Source organism: Euleptes europaea, chromosome 13, assembly GCF_029931775.1.
Source record: "Euleptes europaea isolate rEulEur1 chromosome 13, rEulEur1.hap1, whole genome shotgun sequence".
NCBI lineage: Eukaryota > Metazoa > Chordata > Lepidosauria > Squamata > Sphaerodactylidae > Euleptes > Euleptes europaea.
In genome coordinates, this window is record NC_079324.1 from 59,641,703 (window position 1) to 59,662,565 (window position 20,863).

General features: G+C 49.1%; 1 protein-coding gene across 1 annotated transcript in view; it reads left to right on the forward strand.

Moving 5' to 3' along the window:
* Nucleotides 1–20,863, forward strand: part of NCOR2 (nuclear receptor corepressor 2) — a 242,578-nt gene that overhangs the window by 175,788 nt on the left and 45,927 nt on the right. The window contains exons 22-27 of the mRNA XM_056859087.1: nucleotides 7,424–7,588; nucleotides 9,172–9,308; nucleotides 10,265–10,370; nucleotides 11,026–11,130; nucleotides 13,213–13,316; nucleotides 15,935–16,085. Coding sequence (XP_056715065.1) covers nucleotides 7,424–7,588; nucleotides 9,172–9,308; nucleotides 10,265–10,370; nucleotides 11,026–11,130; nucleotides 13,213–13,316; nucleotides 15,935–16,085 — 768 coding nt within the window. The remainder of the gene's footprint in view (nucleotides 1–7,423; nucleotides 7,589–9,171; nucleotides 9,309–10,264; nucleotides 10,371–11,025; nucleotides 11,131–13,212; nucleotides 13,317–15,934; nucleotides 16,086–20,863) is intronic.

Genomic DNA, 20,863 nt, shown 5'->3' on the forward strand with positions numbered 1-20,863 from the left:
CTAGCCATGATGCATACCTATTCTCTCCAGGATCAGAGGAGCATGCCTATTCTATGAGGTGCTGTGGAACACAGGCAGGATGGTGCTGCTGCAGTCGTCTTGCTTGTGGGCTTCCTAGAGGCACCTGGTTGGCCACTGTGTGAACAGACTGCTGGACTTGATGGACCTTGGTCTGATCCAGCATGGCTTTTCTTATGTTCTTATTCCATGTCCCTGGCTCTTTGTTATGATTGTCTGCACCCTCCTGGCATTCACTCCTTGCAATCTTTCTTGCAGTTGGGGAAAAAAGAGAATGGCACTTGGAAGCAAAACAAACAAAACTGTTTTACTTGCATGATGCCCCCCCCAAAAAACACACACACACACACAAACAACCAATCGGAGAATTTTCATTTCTTTAGTACTGAATTTGCAGTACTTAGAAAAACAGTTTTTCTGTATGCAATAGAATGGGAACTTGCTCAGTCCCAAGCTGTGCAATTGTAAGTCTAGAAAAGGAGCAGTCCACGTGCTTTCTTGGCAGGGAGGCGATTGTTGGACGCAACCCAAGTGATTGTTCCTGTTAGAATATAAGAACATAAGCAAAGCCCTGCTGGATCAGACCATCAAGTCCAGCAGTCTGTTCACACAGTGGCCAACCAGGTGCCTCTGGGAAGCCCACAAGCAAGACTACTGCAGCAGCATCCTACCTATGTTCCACAGCATTTAATATAATGGGCATGCTCCTCTGATATTGTAGAGAATAGATATGCATCATGACTAGCATTCATTTTGACTAGTAGCCATGGTTAGCCCTCTCCTCCATGAACATGTCCACTCCCTTCTTAAAGCCTTCCAAGTATGCAGCCATCACCGCATCCTGGGGTAGGGAGTTCCACAATTTAACTATGCGTTGCGTTCCCCAGATTCAGATCGAGGGCGGGCTCCCTTCTGCCCTGCTCAGGGCAAATCAAAGGCAGTCTTCTGACGCTGGTACCACGTCACGGCCCCAAATCCTCACTGTGGCTCTGCGGCCAAACGTCACCACTGAGTGTCGCATCTCAGGCGAGGCGTTCCCTGTCCCGCAGGTCTTTTGGCTTGGCTTTTACTGGCCTGGAGCCATTCCAATTAAAGAATTCCTCTCCACGGACATATAAACTCATACCAGCCCCTCTCCTTCAGGGCACAAAGGCCTTTTGCAGATTTGGGGGCTGTGTCCATGGGACTGTCTCGCTTCCCACAGATGGATTCCGGATATTTTTTTTCTTTCCTTATGCAAAGCTGCTAGTTAAGAGGCAGGTGGGGAAGCTGAGCTGTGTGGATGTGGGGTGGGGAGGTTGAGTTGGCAGCTTTAAAGCTAGCAATATGTTTCCTATTGATTCAGTCACTCCTTCAGCTTGGCCTTTCCAGGGCCCGTTGAAAGCCAAGAGCATTCATTTGGATGACAGATTGTGCAAACTTCTTGTCTCCCTCGATCCCATTTCAGAGGGCGTGATGGACGGTAATAGTAACCCTCCTTCTGGGGATAAGTGCTGTTTTATCAAAAGACCTCTGAATTATGGGCCCCCTTTAATGCATGTTAGGGGGGGAAGGGGGGGGACACCGCAAATAAAGCTGCTGCATTCTCAGCTTCAAAAGGGTTTTGTTCCTAGGTGGGGATAGGTTAGTTTTCCAGAAACAGTGCCACATTTTTTTCGGTCTGCTTTGACGCGAGGCCAGAGATCCATCACAAAGTACCTCTGATCCAGGTGGTCTTGGAGAGGGAAGTAGCCAGTGTATTTAACAGAGTTCAAAGATATTGTAATCAGACATAGGGCTGAGGGCCATTGCCTTAGTATTGGAGTACCTGCTTTGTACGCTGGAGGTCCCAGGTTAAATCCCTCGCTTCTCCAGGTCAATCTTGAGAAACAGGTGTTGGGGGGGAATCGTTATGTCCAATACCTTGGAGAGCGTTGCCAGCCAGAGTAGAAAGTGTTGAGTCAGACTGAATAACTGTCGGGCATCAGACAGCTTCATATGTTCACAGTAAAGTACAGAAATTCACACACACGTGTACCCAGCTTGGAAGAGGTGGGTTCATGGCTTCATCTTAATTTTTAATTAGAGAATCTAATTATCCGTGTTTGGAAAAGCAAACATTCTGCAAACATTGCCTTTGCGATAAATGTGCCATATCATCACAGTATTGATTACCCCTTGCGTCATCTCCTCCCATGGCTAGCAGCACAAGGGTTAAATTATGCAAAATATGCAGATACATTCAAATCTGATTTGCATTATGTTGTCAGGACACAAAAGCTGTTTCTTCTTGGCATAGAATTTGTGGGGGTGGGGGTTAGCACAGAGTACATTGCGGGGGGGAAATGTTTTCCTTCTGCAGCCGTGAAAATAAGTTCACAAAAGTTACTAGTCCACAAAAAGTTTTAACTAGCCCATCTGCCCATGTGCCCTCATGCTTGTTTATGTATTTTATGTTCCCACCACCACCTTTTTTTCCCTGGAATCCCTAAAGCAGTTCACAGTGTTCATTGAAATCCAGCAAATATAATTTAAAAAGTTACAGTTTAAAAATTTAAACACAGAGGATGTAGACCCAGGAATGGAAAGTGTGGGTAGCCGAGGAGGAAAGAAGAGAACAAATTGAAAAGCAAACTTTAAAAATCCTAAACAAAACCAAACCCCAAAAGATTTCCAACACTTGCAGAATGTGTAGTTCATTGGAACGTGGAGGAAGGAAGCAGCGAAGGGGGGGTGACTCTGACCTGATCCAGGAGCACTCGTGTCATGGTGTGCTCACCTGTGTTGGTCCCTTGGGACTAGTGGAAAATTACGAACTAGCTCGGGAAAAGCTTTTACTTGCTTAGTTGCTTGGAGAAGATTCTTAACTCGCACTAGGCGACCAGGCGAGTGGCTGTTCCCAACCTTGCCAGTCTCGTGTGAATCCTTTACCCACATGAACTTGGGGGAAGAAGAGGGTCAGGAAGCATGAGCTGACCCTTTGTGGTATCAACGACAGCTACCCGTGAAGTAGCCCAAGAGTGTTAGCAGAGAGTTTGGGGGTCTCAAATCTCCCCTCGCCTGCGAACTTACTAGAAAAACAATCTTCACCTTTTGCAGACCTAGAACCCACCTTTAACGCCAGTCCGCAGCATGAGACCAATGAGCTTACAAGCATGTGACAGGAAGTCACATGGCCTCACGGTCATAGGTCAGGAAGCGGAGGAGCCACAGTCCCTATTCTCCACCACTGAGTGACCAGGCTGCTATGTCCTGCTCCTGCCTTCATCTCGTACGCAAAGAGGAGCAAGAGGTGTGACACATGAACACATGAAACTGCCTTCTGCTGAATCAGATCCTTGGTCTATCAAAGTCAGTATTGTCTACTCAGACCGGCAGCGGCTCTCCAGAGTCTCAGGCAGAGGTCTTTCACATCACCTACTTGCCTAGTCCCTTTAACTGGAGATGAAGGGGATTGAACCTGGGACCTTCTGCAAGCCGAGCAGATGCTCTACCACTGAGACACGGCCCCTCCCCTTAGTGCTGCACGTCCTTCCAAAAAGGAGCAAAAAACAAATTATGGCAGCCCTTGAAGGGCTGGTCACCCTCCTGAGGGTCTCGCGTGAGCTGAAGATCTCTGAACTATGGGGGTCTCCACTATCTCCCACTGCATGGAAAGAAGCAGTGACAGAATGTTTGTGAGGATTACTGAGATAATCTCTCAGAAGTGCTTTGAATACTCCCAAACGCAATATAAATGTTAAGCATTTTATTCGGGACTTTTTGGTTGGTTTAAGAAGAAGAAGAAGAGTTGGTTTTTATATGCTGACTTTGTCTACCGGTTAAGGAAGAATCAAACCGGCTTACAATCACCGTCCCTTCCCCTCCCCACAACAGACACCCTGTGAGGTAGGTGGGGCTGAGAGAGAACTCTAAGAGAGCTGTGACTAGCCCAAGGTCACCCAGCTGGCTTTGTGTGTAGGAGCAGGGAAGCAAACCCAGTTCACCAGATTAGCCTCCACTGCTCATGTGGAGGAGTGGGGTCTCAAACCCAGTTCTCCAGATCAGAGTCCACCGCTCCAAACTACCACTCTTAACCACTGAACCACGTTGGCTTGTCTACACTCGTTTCTCTTTAATATAGATATGAAATAAAAAAGGAAAAGGTAGTCCCCTGTGCAAGCACTGGGTCATTCCTGACCCATGGGGTGACGTCACATCCTGACGTTTTCTAGGCAGACTATGTTTACGGGGTGGTTTGCCATTGCCTTCCCCAGTCGTCTACACTTTACCCCCAGCAAGCTGGGTGCTCATTTTACCGACCTCGGAAGGATGGAAGGCTGAGTCAACCTTGAGCCGGCTACCTGAAACCAACTTCCGTTGGGATCGGACTCAGGTCGTGAGCAGAGCTTGGACTGCAGTACTGCAGCTTACCACTCTGCGCCACGGGGCTCCTATACGAAATAAATGCCCGGCTTTTCTCCAGTAGCATGTCGACGGCTTCGGTTTATACTTTGCACGTTATGGGCTCGAAGGTAACAGCCAGGCCTTGTGTTCATGAGGGCATAACCGAGCTTCTCTGAAGTGTTGGTAGCAAAGCCGTGCTATTTGTTAGTATGTGCTTCCCCCCCCACACACACACACACACTTGAAGTAGCAGAGTGTCCTCTCCCTTATTTGAATCCATCCTCACTGACAAAGCACAGTAGAGGGATGGAGTTCCTGTTACCAAGCTTGTGCCTCAAGCTGTCCCTGCGGGAGAGCCACGGGGAGTGCAGCGAGGAAGGAGTTGTGGTCTGTTGCCCTTTTCACTGGGTGGAGTGTTGGGAATTGCAAAGGGAAAATATGCAGGAGCCGTACAAGCGAGAGGCGGCCGTATTGCTATCTGCCTCTGAAGCTGCTCTCTTTTGATGCTGACGTGTCTCCCATCTGCTTCCGTGTGCTGCTTTCTGGAGGCGCAGATGTTTTGCATCTCTTCAGTCTCAAAAAATCTGGAATGCACGTTTGGTCTCCAGGTTCTCAATAACGTGAGGCAGACTGCAAGGAGGTGTGGGTGAGAGCCAGCAAGGTGTCGTGGTTAAGAGCAGTGGTTTGGAGCGGTGGACGCTCATCTGGAGAACTGGAGTTGATTCCCCCCCCTCCACATGAGTGGTGGAGGCTAATCTGGTGAACTGGGTTTGATTCCTCACTCCTCCACATGACGCCAACTGGGCGACCTTGGGCTAGTCACATCTCTGTTAGAGCTCTCTCAGCCCCACTGACCTCACAAGGTGTCTTTTGTGGGGAAGGGAAGGTGATTGGAAGCCGGTTTGATTCTCCCTTAAGTGGTAGAGAAAGTTGGCGTATAAAAACCAACTATTTTTCTTCTTACTGGGGCAGGCAGGAATTCCTGCCTGATCCCTTCTTTGGACCAGTTTTGAGGGGCTGTGACCAGAGTAAGGGAGGAGTGACCATCCTACCTTCTTACAATACCACACTGTTGGCCTCACAAAGGGACAGAAGAGCATCCCAATTTTCCCCCCCACAGGTTCTTCACTTCTACAAGAAAACTACTTGAGCAAAGTCAGGTATTGACAGCCCTATTCGCTCCCTTTGTCTTGGAGTTTAGGGCAAGGGTGCCACTGGCTGAGCCCCCTGACTTTTCTGTCAGCTGCACATCGGAAGTGTTGAAGCATCTTAGTTTCTTGGTTTAGGGATGCTCAGTAAGGCAGGACTTTTGCCAGCATGGTGTAGTGGTTAAGAGCAGCTGCGTCTAATCTGGAGAACCGGGTTCGATTCCCCACTCCTCCCAAGGCGCAGAAGAGAAGGCAATTGTAAGCCACTTTGAGACTTCTTAAATAGCGAAAAGCAGAGTATAAAAAAGCTACGACTCTTCTTCTGCATGAAGGAAAACAAACAGATATGCCTGTGTAGGTTTCGCAGGAGGAAATGAACAGATACTTTAACCTACCTCATGGGGTTGTCATTGTGTGGATAAATTGTAGGAGGGGAGAATGTTGTAAACCTGAAGTCCCCATTGGGGAGAAAATTGAGGTGTGTGTGTATTTATACATGAGATCAGTTTTGTCTACGCTGACTGGCAGCAGCTTTCCATGAGTACTAAGGTCTTTCACGTTACCTACTACATAACCCTTTTAACTGGAGACATCAGGGATTGAACCTGGGACCTTCTGCCTACAAATCTACCACTGAGCCATAGCCTATGACTCCATTGTAAATTGTTGCATTTCCAAAGATACGATAGTATGGCAGCTGTGTCTGAGGTGCGCTGTTCACACAAGGAAGTCATCACTTGATCCCACAGTCACCAGTGGCAAATTTGCACGTTTGGACCAGCTTAATGACTTGCCTAAGGCCAGCGAGGGAGAATCATAGAGAGACATATGCCAATAAAGGTAATTGTATTGTATTATTGAGAATCATAGAGTTGGAAAGGACCATAAAGTCCATCTAGCCCAACCCCCTGCTTAATGTAGGATCGGCCTAGTGCATCCCTGAAAATTGCTTGTCCAACTTCTGCTTAAAGACTGCCAGTGAGGGGGAGCTCCCCACCTCCCTAGGTAGCTGTCGAATAACTCTTACTGTAAAAAAATTTTCCCTAATATTCAGCCGGTACCTTTCAGCCCACAGTTTAAACCCATTATTGTGAGTCCTGTCCTCCGCTGCCAACAGAAACAGCTCCCTGCCCTCCTGTAAGTGACAGCCCTTCAAATACTTAGAAATAAAATCATAGAGTTGGAAGGGACCACCAAGGTCATCCAGTCCAACCCCCCGCACAACGCAGGAAATCCAAACCACCTCCCCCCACACCCCCAGCGACCCCTACTCCATGCCCAGAAGATGGCAACAAAAATCCCCTTCAGGATCCCTGGCCAATCTGGCCTGGAGGAAAATTTCTTCCTGACCCCAAAGTGGCAATCGGCACTACCCTGGGCATGCAAGAAAGGGCCACGAGAGCCAAGCACTGACGCCAACCATCCTGCCCTCCCTCTCATGATCTTCCTAAAGTCATAGAATCAGCATTGCTGACAGATGGCCATCTAGCCTCTGCTTAAAAACCTCCAGGGAAGGAGAGCTCACCACCTCCCGAGGAAGCCTGTTCCACTGGGAAACTTAAAGAGAGCAGTCATGTCCCCCCTCAACCTCCAGCCTTAAAATTCCCAAGTCCCTCAGCCTTTCCTCAAGGGCTTAGTCTCCAAGCCCCTGGTCATCCTCGTCCCTCTCCTCTTCACCCGCTCGATTCTGTCCACATTCTTTTTGAAGCGAGGCCTTCAGAGTTGTGGATCGGGAACTTAAGCCTGGGTCACTCGTATCTGGATACAAATGCCTTGTCTGCATTCTGGCTTTCGAGAAGAAGAGTAGAAGTGAGCAAAATGCCTAACCCCCCCCCCCTCTCCAGGGTTGCCTTTCTAATGGAAACTGGTCTGGTTTTTGTTTCCCTTTGCAGAGAAGCCGATGCATTTCACCTCCCTTCCAGAAGGACAGAAGCTGAGCGGAGAGCCTGCCGTCACAACTTGCTGGCCCCCGGTGCATCCCTACCAAGGGCCCTCACGGGATGTGATCAGAACCTCTCCGCATACTGAGCCCCACGTATTTCAGTATAACCCCCCAGGTGATGCAGGGTTGTTTAGCTGGCATGTGTGTGCTTGGTAGCCTTGTGTTGCAGCAGCTTCTCTGGCATGCATGACTTCATGAAGCTGGGCCAATAACAGTCACAGCCCTAAGATTCCACTGGGTGGCTGTTCCCATCTTGGAGGTGTAAGAACTTTTCTCTGAAGCATCTTGCCCAGCCACTGATGGAGACAGAATGCTGGGTAAGGGGAAATCTCGGTGACCCTACGGAGCAGCAGTTATGGGGAAAGCATGCAGATCTGTTAAAACCAGGGTAGAAGTGGAGAGCAGCAGAAAGGATTGTAGGAGCAAAATGTGATGTTAAGGTGGGCAGTTTGCACCAGGATTGAACCAACTTGTGAACCCATGAAGCTGCCTTCTACTGAATCAGACCCTTGGTCCATCCAAGTCAGTATTGTCTACTCAGACTGGAAGCGGCTCTCCAGGGTCTCAGGCAGAGGTCTTTCATACCATCTATCTGCCTAGTCCCTTTAACTGGAGATGCCGGGGATTGACAGCTTCCTGTGCTTGTATGTGTTTGTTGCTGGCCAGGTGCTTGCCCTTCCCCACCTGGTATTTGACGTACCGGGTGACACCCCAGGAGACTTACGGAGACTCTGCTTTACCAGGTTGATACTTGATGCACACTTTGTATGAGAGGCCAATACAGCCCAGTGTAGAACAACTTACAGGTATTCTACCTAGAGGGATTTCTAATTTGAAATTTATTATGCATCTGTACACATGCCCAGGCTTTTATAAAGTTATCTATCTATATATGGTCATACATTTGCATATTACTTGTGTTCGCAATATACGTATTTTTATTTGACCACTGATGAAGGCCCAAAGGTCGAAATGTGTACGGTCAGTGTAGTTTAAGTCTGTCAACCTTATGAGTTGCCAGTGTGCCTTGTTTTATCATTTTTAATGTTTTTAACCTGATTTAAGCACCTTAAATCAGAGCCCCGTGGCTGAGAGTGGTAAGCTGCAGTACTGCAGTCAAAATCTTTGCTCACGACCTGAGTTCGATTCTGACGGAAGTCGGTTTCAGGTAGCCGGCTCAAGGTTGACTCAGCCTTCCATCCTTCCAAGGTTGGTAAAATGAGTACCCAGCTTGCTGGGGGTAAAGGGAAGGTGACTGGGGAAGGCAACGGCAAACCACCCCATAAACATAGTCTGCCTAGTAAAGGTCGAGATGTGACGTCATCCCATGGGTCAGGAATGACCCAGTGCTTGCACAGGGGACTACCTTTACCTTTTTAAGCACCTTAAAATAAAAATATGTTTGTATTATATAATTTTACCTTCTCCACCCAACCTTGGGTACCCAATTTTCGTTTTTTTAAGGTTGGGTTCCCCCCCCCCTTTTTTTTTTTTTGTTCAGTGACCCTGCAAGACGGTCGTATGTGGCTGCCCGTCTCCTTTTTTTGGCTTGGGGAGTGGGGGTCGCAAGCTGTCTGTTTTTGCTTTGGAAACAGTTGCCCCACCTTAGTAGCCCCCACATGGACAATTTGAGGCAACGAGCCTATTTCCTATACGTGGCAAATCAGAACTTATAAAAACTTACTATTTTGTACGCAGGTCACCCCATCCCCTTGAACGTGCATGAAAGTTCTCGGCCCGGACTCCAAAGACTGTCGGCCATCTCCAACCCTCCCCCTCTCATTTCTACCAAGCATCCTTCCATTCTTGAAAGACCCCTTGGCTCTGTTTCCCAGGTAAAAGTACAGATCGTCAGGGTGTGGAGGGTTGGTTGAAAAGGCTGCTTTTGAGAGAATGCTCTTTCTCGCCGGTCAAGGCTTTAGATTCCCCTTGCTAAGTGGATCAAAGGGAAGAATGGGTAAAACTGTTCCCCACGCCTCTACATGAAAGTATTGAGAGGAGGGGATGTGAGTCCTCCGTTCCCCCACACTATGGTCCCCAGCGTGAGCCGGTGTGTAGTGGTTAAGAGCGAGCAGACTCTAATCTGGTGAACCGGGTTGGTTTCCCCACTCCTACACACGAAGCCAGCTGGGTGACCTTGGGCTAGTCACAGCTCTCTTAGAGTTCTCTCAGCCCCACCCTACCTCACAGGGTGTCTGTTGTGGGGATTCTTCCTTAAGTGGTGGAAAAAGTTGGCATATAAAAACCAGCTCTTCTTCTTCTTCAGTTTTCAGCAAGGAACTGTTCCTCTCCTTTTTTGTGTTCCAGCCTTTAACACCCGCCCACCCACCCACACACACAGCAAGTGAAGACCCCAAAAACATTTAGTAGGGTCAATACTGATTAAATATTTCAGGGGTGAGCATGTTACAGCAAGCCAGTGTGGGCTAGTAGTTGGAATATAGAGCTGAGATTCATCACAGACCTGGGTTTAGATCCCTACACAGCCATGTTGAGGAGGTGAACTTGGGCCTGATGTCTCCTCTCAGCGTAATCATAGAATCACAGAGTTGGAAGGGACCACCAGGGTCAACTAGTCCAACCCCCTGCACAATGTAGGAAATTCACAACTACCTCCCCCCCACCCTCTACACCAGGGTTGTGTTGCTTCCGTATAGTGCCTAGCACGCTGTAGCCATATTAAATTGTAGCGACAATTGTTCATTAATGAAGCCGTAACTTCTTCGTCAGAACTTTTGCTCCCGTTTTGTTACCTGCATCCATAACGAAAGCTCTTCGGTCTGCGTTCTAGGGAGTGCCTCTCCAGCTCCACACTCCGTTCAGCTCCGAGCATGCAAAAGTTCCCATCGGGTGTATCGCTATGGGCCTACCGTTGACGATGGACCCCAAGAAGCTGGGTAAGACAAAACACGCTTGCCGTTCCAACGACTTGGGTGGCCCTGCGCGTTCGGGCTTGTGAGTGACAGTAGGCGGGAGGAAGAGGACGTGGGGTTAAGTCAGTGGTTCCCAAACGTTTCGGTCCACCGCCCCCTTGGTTCCACAAACTCAACCCCGGTGCTCCCTACCCTATCCTATAAAAGGCATTATTCAAAATAGTGGTTTGCGTGACTCACTAAAGAAGATAATAACAATAAAATTTCAGAACAGTAACAGTTAATTGCACATCCGTTCAAAATCAAATTAAAACTTTTAGTTGAAATTTATTCAACAAAACTGATGAATTTGATCCTGTGGTACCAGCTCTTCAAAATCTGGAAAAAAAATTCTGACCGTTTCCACCAAATTTGTCAGCATGGTGCCATAGCTTGATCTGTTGTAAATTAGTGAATAGCACAGTTGAAGGGGCCCACTAGCGCCCCTGTTGCTACCCTCTTGCCTCTTAGTGCCCCCTTAGGTAATTCCAGCATCCCCCAGGGGGTGGTACTGCCGTCTTTGGGGACCACTGGGTTAAGTGAATTTGAGGACAGGACGTCACAAGGGAACAAAGCAGGGGCTGACCGCCAATACAAAGTCTCCCGCAGTAACAGCATGGTGGCATTCGATCTTTTCCAGTGCCTTTCCCAAGCGTGAAGCAGGAGCAACTCTCTCCCCGGAGCCAGGCGAGCCAGCCTGAAAATCTGGTTGTGCAGACATCACAAGAGAGTTCAGTCCTTAGAGGTAAGGCGTTCGTACCACACAGTCTGAAAAGAATCCCTTCCAATTCTATTGAAAATGTTGTGTCTATAGTGGATGTTAGGAGCCCCGTGGTGCAGAGTGGTAAGCTGCACTACTGCAGTGCAAGCTCTGCTCACAACCTGAGTTCGATCCCGACGGAAGTCGGTTTCAGGTAGCTGGCTCAAGGTTGACTCAGCCTTCCATCCTTCCGAGGTCAGTAAAAGGAGTACCCAGCTTGCTGGGGGTAAAGGGAAGATGACTGGGGAAGGCACTGGCAAACCACCCCGTAAACAAAGTCTGCCTTGTAAACGTCGGGATGTGACGTCACCCCATGGGTCAGGAATGACCCGGTGCTGGCACAGGGGACCTTTACCTTTACAGTGGATGTGCGCAGTCCAAGGGTTGCTCTCTCGCATTGTCAAGAGTTTGGGCTTGATCCTGGATGTCTCTCTTGTGACGATCTTTCTTTGGAGGCCCAGGTCAACCACGTGGGCCAGAGGGCTTTTTTTCATCTGCGCCGGGCGCACCAGCTCCTGTTTTACCTGTCACCTGGCAATCCAGCCACAGTGATCCATACAGCGGTCACCTCCAGTTTGGACTACTGCAACTCACACTATGCAAGGCTACCCTTGAGACTGCTCTGGAAGTTGCATCTGGTCTGGGATGCAGCTGCACGTGTCCGTGCTAGGGCACCATGGAGAGCGCATATCCAGCCTGTGCTTCAACAGCTGCGCTGGCTTCCAGTTGTGTACCCGATCAGGTCCAAGGTTTCGGTGCTGACCTTCAAAGCCCTACACGGCCTAGGACCCTCGTACCTTCGGGACTGCCTTCTCCAGCACACGCCCTCGAGAGCCTTACGGTCATAATCTGAAAATGTACTGGTGGTTCTGGGCCCGAAGGCGATCCGGCTGTCCTCAGCTAGGGCCAGGCCTTTCTCAGCCCTGGCCCCTACCTGGTGAAACACTGCGCCTAGGGAGGCCCGAACTTTAAACCAGGGGTGTTTAAACTCATTTGCTATGGAAGCTGGATCTGACATAAATGTCACTTGGTCGGGCCGGGCCATGCCTTGCCAGCCCAGATCAAGAGTAGAGTGTGTGTGGCTGCCTCGGCTGATTTGCAGGCCGGATGAGAGCTCTCAAGAGGCCGGATCCAGCCCCCGGGCCATATGTGTGACACCCTTGCTTTAAACGATCGAGTTCAGTTTGGTTTGGCCTGTAAGGCGGAGCTGTCCCGCCAGGCATATAGTTGAGGGCAGCGACGGTACACAGCAAATCTATCAGCCGGCCTGGACCATGTGGCTTCCCCCTACACACACACAAACATTATGTGCTATTGGATCATCCGGTCTTTTGGGCCGATTCCATACCAGCCCAGTTAGCCAGTGTGCTTTTGCTCCCAAGGGTCTGAACTGGCAGATGTATTTTGGCCGGGAATACTATGAGAACCTGCCCACTGCTACGTTTTTAGCGCCATCTACTGTATTGTTTGCATCTGTGCTTGGCTCTCATGGCCCATTCTTGCATGCCCAGGGTAGTGCCGATCACCACTTTGGGGTTAGGAAGCAATTTTCCTCCAGGCCAGATCGGCCAGGGATCCTAGAGGGGTTCTTTTGCCATCTTCTGGGCATTGAGTAGGGGTCACTGGGGGTTTGTGGGGGTAGTTGTGAATTTCCTGCATAGTGCAGGGGGTTGGACTAGATGACCCTGGTGGTCCCTTCCAACTCTGATTCTATGTATTTGTTTAGTGTGTTCAGATTGCTTCAGTCCCGAATTGCTTTTGTTGATGCCTCTTAATAAGAAAAAATTGCCCTGTCCCAAGCATCCACTTAGCTTCTTATGCAGCTGGGCCTGCCACATTCTTATAAGCATGACTGATCCATGGTGAAAGCAGTGAGCCAAAGCACGTAGCTTGTGTTGCCTGCAGAGGAAGCAAAAATGACACCTCTGGCCACCGAAATTAGGCGTTCCCTAGAAACAGACAGTTGCTAGAGGCTGCAGAACACACATGCTCTGGCCGGACTTTATGTGCATTGACGAGACCCGTACTTCAAGTGTGTGATTCTTCTGACTTTGTTACATCCTGCAGGAGCGTCATTGGGCTCGTTGTCGGGAGGAAGCATCACAAAAGGCATCCCCAGCACGAGGCCGCTGCCGGAGTCCCCCATCACCTATCGAGGATCCATCACGCACGTAGGTCTTTTCTCTGCTCCTCATCATTTCCAAGCTGTGTTCTTGGGAGTTCTTGAGAGCCAGTGTGGTGTAGTGGTTAAGAGCAGTGGACTCTGATCTGGAGAACTGGGTTTGATTCCCCGCTCCTCCACATGAGTGGTGGGCTCTAATCTGGTGAACTGGGTTTGTTTCCCCATAAGAACATAAGAAAAACCATGCTGGATCAGACCAAAGTCCATCGAATCCGGCCGTCTGTCCACACAGTGGCCATCCATGTGCCTTTAGGAAGCCCAAAAGCAAGACAACTGCAGCAGCATTAACCTGCCTGTGTTCCACAGCACCTAATATAATAGGCATGCTCCTCTGATCCCCTGTCCTCCACGTGAAGCCTGCTGAGTGACCTTGGGCCAGTCACAGTTCTCTCCGAACTCACCTACCTCACAAGGTGCCTGTTGTAGGGAGAGGAAGGGAAGGCGATTGTAAGCTGCTTTGAGACTCCTTAAAAGCTAAATAAAAGTGGGGTATAAAAACCAGCTCTTCTTTTTTAAAATACTTGCCCTCTTCCAGCGTGTTGTAGTGGTTAAGAGCGGTGGGTTTGAAGCGTAAACTCTGATCTGAAGAACCGGGTTTGGTTCCCCACTCCTCCACATGAGCTGCGGAGGCTAATCTGTTGAACTGGGTTTGTTTCCCCACTCCTCCACATGAAGCCAGCTGGGTGACCCTGGGCTAGTCACAGCTCTCTTAGAGCTCTCTCAGCCCCACCTACCTCACAGAGTGTCTGCTGTGGGGAGGGGAAGGGAAGGAGGTTGTAGGCCGGTTTGATTCTTCCTTAAGCGGTAGAGAAAGTCGGCAGATAAAAACCAACTCTCCTTGTTGTTCGTTTTCCTTCTTCTTCCATTCTGGCCCTTCCATTCTGCCCCATTCCACCCCTGTTTTAACAGAGAAGGGGAATGCCAAAAGAAGGGGGCTTTGCCAAATGCGTTGGGTCTCCCCAGTGTATCTCTTTCCAAGCCTTCTGCCTCTTGTCCTGGTCCCCCCTCCAACACGCTCTGAGTGAGCCGTGCACTTTGATTCCCATCAGCCCTCTCCAGCAGCAGAACTCCTGCCAAATGGGTGATAGCTTTGTGCCGTTGAGTTATTGCTTTATCTGGAAACCAAGCGGAGAGAATCCCTTTCCCTTAGGGATTTTTCTCTGGCCAGTGTTCAGATCTTTAAAGCCGCTTATAAACACCCCGAATTCCTCTCCCCTTCCCTTCAGGCTTCTTTAATCAAGGAAGGGTAACTATGGCTCATTTGCCACTAGAGGGCCCACCTCGGGGAGGTCTCAGATTGCGCTAGATAACGGAAGAAAAATAATCTCTCGGTTTCTTTGGGCTTCGTGTTTGTTTTCCTCTGGTTAACTGCTTTAAAAAATCAGAGTAAATTTAAACTACTGCAGTTAAAGTGCTTTTAATGCCTGTATCCCCAGCTAGCACTTTAAGCTTTGTTAACGTTTGCTGATTTGCAAAACCATTTACACCAGGGCCCCTCCCAACAAATCAGATTTGCATTCATTTTTTAAATTCTCATCATCTGCTTCCTATTTCTAAACTCTGTCACTCTTACAGGCAGATGACCGAAGACACAGGCAGGACAATGCTGCTGCAGTTGTCTTGTTTGTGGGCTTCCTAGAGGCGCCTGGTTGGGCCACTGTGTGAACAGACTGATGGACTTGACGGGCCTTGGTCTGATCCAGCAGGGCCTTTCTTATGTTCTTGTGACGCAAACTGTGAGATGAAGCAGGATCGTAGCGTTCTGTAGAGACACCCTGTCCTCGCAGGGTGGGAGGGGCGTCACGTTGACTTCCCCCAAACTCCCAATGGATATCTGGTGTTGACTTTTCATGTGCTGTTTGCACGAGGTTGCATTGGGTTTAGCACATTCAGCAGCCGCCTTGCCCTGGGTTCTGGAAGTTCTGCCCAGCTAGGCTCTCCAGGGTTTCAGGCAGCGGCTCTCCAGGGTCTCAGGCAGAGGTCTTTCACATTACCTACTTGCCTAGCCCCTTTAAACTGGAGATGCCAGGGATTGAACCTGGAACCTTCTGCATGCCGAGCAGATGCTCTACCACTGAGCCATGGCCCCTCCCCATAGTTAGGAGGGCCTCTCCCTGTGATCTTAATTCCTGAGCAGAAACATGTGGGAGAAGGCAGTCCTTCAGAGACCCTGGTCCCTAGCCACGTGTTTGCATCTGTTTCAGCTTCACAAGCACTGAGATGGCTGGTAATCACAGAACCAGGCTCTCGTCTCCGTCCTCTGCAGTGCTTGCTGTTTCAGCATTGCTCTCACCTTGGCCATATACAAAACACACATCTCCCACCCACCCACCCCCACCCCAACTCAGTCCACGGTGGTTGTCCTCATCAATAATGAAGGTGCTTCCCTAGTGGTGGGTTATCTGGAAGCAGAGTTCCAGGACAGTGCTCGCTTGGCTGCTCTTCTTTTGTTCAGCCTCTCAGAACAAAGTGTTCTCTTCTCCAAGCTCGTGTGTGTGTGTGTGTGTGTGTGTGTGTGTGTGTGTGTGTGTGTGCGCGCGCGCACTTCCTCTGCTGCCTTAATTGCTCATGACGCTGTTAAATGCGGATCTCGGGTCTCTTTCCAAGGGCACCCCAGCCGAAGTGCTGTACAAAGGAACCATTACCAGGATAATCGGAGAAGACAGCCCGAGCCGAGCGGAGAAAGCGAGAGAGGATGGTTTGCCAAAAGGGCACGTCATTTACGAAGGGAAGAAGGGACATATCTTGACCTATGATGGTGAGTTGCAATTCCACTCCGCTTTGGTCTCACGTTCTCCGTTGCTTTGTACAGGTGCCGCAGAGTATATTCTTTTATCTGAGACAGCGTCCGTCCTGGTCTGTGCATGCAAGTGGGATGAAGTGGGAGAATAGACTATAGAAGCATAGAGTTGGAAAACTATACCACTTCAGACTGCTGGCCATGTTTTTAAATGCACCCCTTGCACCAAGAGTTCCTTGCATGCAGAAAACTAAGAGCTAACTAAGGAGTGGACATCTCTCTCAGGTAGGTTAGGACGGTTTGTTTGTTTTTTAACATGCTGCAAGGGAAGGGCAGCCACAAAGGAGCTAGAAAAGATTCTGAAGCGTAAGGATGTATCACTGACAACCGAGATCAATTCATGCCATCCTATTCCCTATTATTATGTATGGGTGTGAAAGGTGGACAATGACGAAAGCCGCTTCCTTTGAAATGTGGTGTCGGAGGAGAATGTTACGGATACTGTGGACTGCCAAAAAACAACAACAAATCAGTGGGTTATAGATCAAATCAGGCCTGAACTGACCCTAGAAGCTAAACTGAGGCTATCATACTTTGGTCACATTATGAGCAGACGAGTCAGTGGAAAAGACAATCATACTAGGAAAAGTTGAGGGCAGCAGGAAAAGAGGAAGACCTAACAAGAGATGGATTGACTCAATAAAGGAAGCCAGCCACAGGCCTCAATTTGCAAAATCTGAGCAAGGCTGTCAAAGATAGGACATTTTGGAGGACTTTGATTCATAGGATCGCCATGAGTCAGAAGCGACTTGACGGCACTTAACACACACACACAAGGGTTTTTTTTACACTCTCCCCATCTAAAAATGGTACTTTCCACCACCGCACATTGCATTCTACTGCCTAGTTCTTCTGCATGTGTAGACTAGGCCTCTGTTACATGAGAACATAAGAAAGGCCATGCTGGATCAGACCAAGGTCCAGACCTGCCAGAAATTTTGTTGGTCTTTAAGGTGCTACTGGACTCTTGCCTTTTTCTACTTAAGGCAAGTTGAGCTCATGGTGGCCAGAGGTGGGATATGCTTTTACATAAAGCAAACAGGCTGTTGTTTGCAAGACTTCAGTTTGGGTTGAGCTTATACATTGGAGAGGTGGTGAAGGCAGAATACTTCCACGTTGACTAGACTGGTATCGTGCATTTATTAGTTTATTTCATTTCTAGCCCGTTTTTCTCTCTGGTGGTGACCAAAGTGACTTATTTTGTTCTCCTCTCCTCCCTTTTATCCTGACAACAGTCCTGTGAAGCAGTTTAGGCTTAGAGTATGTGACTGGCCCATGTCGGGACCATGGCTCAGTGGTACAACCTCCGCTTGGCATGCAGAAGGTCCCAGGTTCAATCCCCAGCATCTCCAGTTAAAGGGACTAGGCAAGTGTGTGTGTTAAGTGCCGTCAAGTCGCTTCCAACTCATGGCGACCCTATAAATCAAAGTCCTCCAAAATATCCTATCTTTGACAGCCTTGCTCAGATCTTGCAAATTGAGGGCTGTGGCTTCCTTTATTGAGTCAATCCATCTCTTGTTGAGTCTTAGTCTTTTCCTGTGGCCCTCAACTTTTCCTAGCATGATAGTCTTTTCCAGTGACTCTAGGCAAGTAGGTGATGTGAAAGATGTGACTAGTATCCATTTTTACTAGTAGCCATAAATACCCCTCTCCTCAATGAACATGTCCACTCCCCTCTTAAAGTCTTCCAAGTTGTCAACCATCCCGACATCCTGGGGCAGGGAGTTCCACAGTTTCACTATGTGTTGCATGAAGAAATACTTCCTTCTATCTGTTTTGAATCTCTCACCCTCCAGCCTCAGCAGATGAGCCCGCATTCCAGTATTATGAGAGAGGAAGAAAAGCTTCTCCCTCTCCACTTTCTCCACGCCAAGCATAATTTCATAGACCTCTATCATGTCTCTCCTTAACCGCCTTCTTTCCAAGCTAAACAGCCCTAAGACTGACCACTTGAAACTTTGTCCCCCAGGATATGAGCAGCAGAACGCACAAGGGAGCAGGGCTGACGCAGGCCTTGCTGCTCGATCCATCCAGTGGCTCAGTGGTAGAGCAGGTGCTTGGCATGCAGAAGGTCCCAGGTTCAATCCCCAGCATATCCAGTTAAAGGGACTAGGCAAGTAGGTGATGTGAAAGACCCCTGCCTGAGACCCCAGAAAGCCATGGAGAGGGGCTGTGGCTCAGTGGTAGAGCATCTGCTTGGCATGCGGAAGGTCCCAGGTTCAATCCCCGGCATCGCCAGTTAAAGGAACCAGGCAAGTAGGTGATGTGAAAGACTTTCTCTGCCTGAGACCCTGGAGAGCCGCTGCCGGTCTGAGTAGACAATATGACTTTGATGGACCAAGGGTCTGATTCAGTATAGTGCAGCTTCATGTGTATGTGTATGTGTTAGACAGACAGCGAGATTAATAGCGAGGACATGGGTGACAACTTCATGAATATCCCTTGGACTGGGCTGCGTCACTCATGTCCTGAGCCTGCTCTGGCAGGAAGTAAGAGGCAGATCCTAATCTGCTGTGCCCCCCTTCCCTTCTGGGTATCTCGTACAAATCAGCAGCTGCGTCATGTGCCTATGTGTGAAGCGTTCCTCCCAAGGAAAAGTTCCCATCCTCGTTAGCATTTTTCCCATCTACCCTGGCTTCTCTGCTGCGGAACTGAAGGTAGCCTGTTGGTGAGGCTGTGCCGTACGGACTGTTGGAGGAGATTTGCTTCTAGGAACTAACTGGGCGCTCTTATCCGGGACAGTCAAAGGCCTTCTGCTTGGCTTTTCCCTCGCAGACTTCATGGGTGAGACCCGCTGGTGTAGCTTGATGGCTGAGAGGGTCACGTGGTGAACTGAAGGCCAAATCATGCAATACACCAGCGTGGTGTAGTGGTTAAGAGCGGTGGACTTTAATCTGGAGAACTGGGTTCGATTCCCCACTCCTCCACGTGAGCGGCGGATGCTAATTGGATGAACCGGGTTAGTTTCCCTACTCCTATACATGAAGCCAGCTGCGTGACCTTGAGCCAGTCACAGTTCTATTAAGAGCTGTCTCAGCCCCACCTATCTCACAGGGTGTCTCTTGTGGGAGGGGAAGGTGATTGTAAGCCGGTTTGATTCTGCCTTAAGTGGTAGAGAAAGTCAGCATATAAAAACCAACTCTGCTTCTGCTTCTTCTGCTTCTGGCAAGTTTCCTGCCCAGAGAATTTAGGAAGACAACTGTGTGTTTTCCACTCAGACACAATTAGAAGCAGGAAGGCCCATGAAAAAAAGCTGTCTTTTGCCTTGCCAGAGCCCACCCGGGGCAGCCAGGTTGCCTGAAAGTTATCAGGTCCTTTCTGGCAAGGGAACTGAGATGCTTGCCAGGCCGGGAGGTCTGCTGATCTGAAGGGTGCAATCCTTTGCTCCCTGTTTGGAAACTGCGAGACACGGCCCGCATTCACTGCAGCAGCAAATGTGCCGGAATTCCTCTGTGGATGTTGGGGAAAACCATCACAATTCCATCAAACATTAGTCACTTTGGGTTACTCAGCTCCTAACTTGATGCTCTATCTAGATTGGCATTTGAGACTGGTTTCTACATGCCAAGGAATGAGGTGGTAGAATGGAATGCACCCGCTTGGACAGCTGGTGATAAATTCCAGCTTGGAATGTTGCATTGCATTACAAAAAAATTTAAAAAGCACAATATGGAGAAATCATCTGCCCCTCTCTTGGCTTGCTGTACTGGGTATCTTCTTGCAGGGAGTTTTTAACATAGGAGACTATTCCAAAATGCCATTTCCTGCCTGCGGACTAAAGTGGTACAGTCTGTTCTACCTTCTAATTCCCATTTCATTCTGCTGCATTTATAAATCAGGCCTCATTGGTGTCTTTTCCATGTCTTTTTGAGAGAAATTATCTGCAGTTTTCCTGCAGCATGGTGTAGTGGTTAAGAGCAGTGGTTTGGATCGGCGGACTCTAATCTAGAGAACCGGGTTTGATTCCCCACTCCTCCACATGAGCGGCGGATGCTAATCTGGTGAACCAGGTTGCTTTCTTCACTCCTCCACATGAAGCCAGCTGGGTGACCTTGGGCTGGTCACAGTCTCTCAGCCCCACCTACCTCACAGGGTGTCTGTTGTGGGGAGGGAAGATGATTGTAAGCTGGGTTGATTCTTCCATAAGTGGTGGAGAAAGTTGGCATATAAAAACCAATTCTTCTTCTTCAGTTTTCAGCAAGGAACGGTTCCTCTCCTTCTTTGTGTTCCAGCCTTTAACACCCCCCCACACACACACAGCAAGTGCAGACCCCAAAAACATTTAGTAGGGTCAGTACTGATTAAATATTTCAGGGGTGGCCATGTTACAGCAAGCCAGTGTGGGCTAGTAGTTGGAATATAGAGCTGAGATTCATCACAGACCTGGGTTTCGATCCCTACACAGCCATGTTGAGGAGGTGAACTTGGGCCTGATGGCTCCTCTCAGAGTAACCATAGAATCATAGAGTTGGAAGGGACCACCAGGGTCATCTAGTCCAACCCCCTGCACAATGCAGGAAATTCACAACTACCTCCTCACCACCACACCCCAGGTGACCCCTACTCCATGCCCATAAGATGGCCAAGATGCCCCCCCTCTCATGATCTGCCTAAGGTCACAGAATCAGCATTGCTGACAGATGGCCATCTAGCCTCTGCTTAAAAACCTCCAGGGAAGGAGAGCTTACCACCTACCAAGGAAGCCTGTTCCACTGAGGAACTGCTGTAACTGTTAG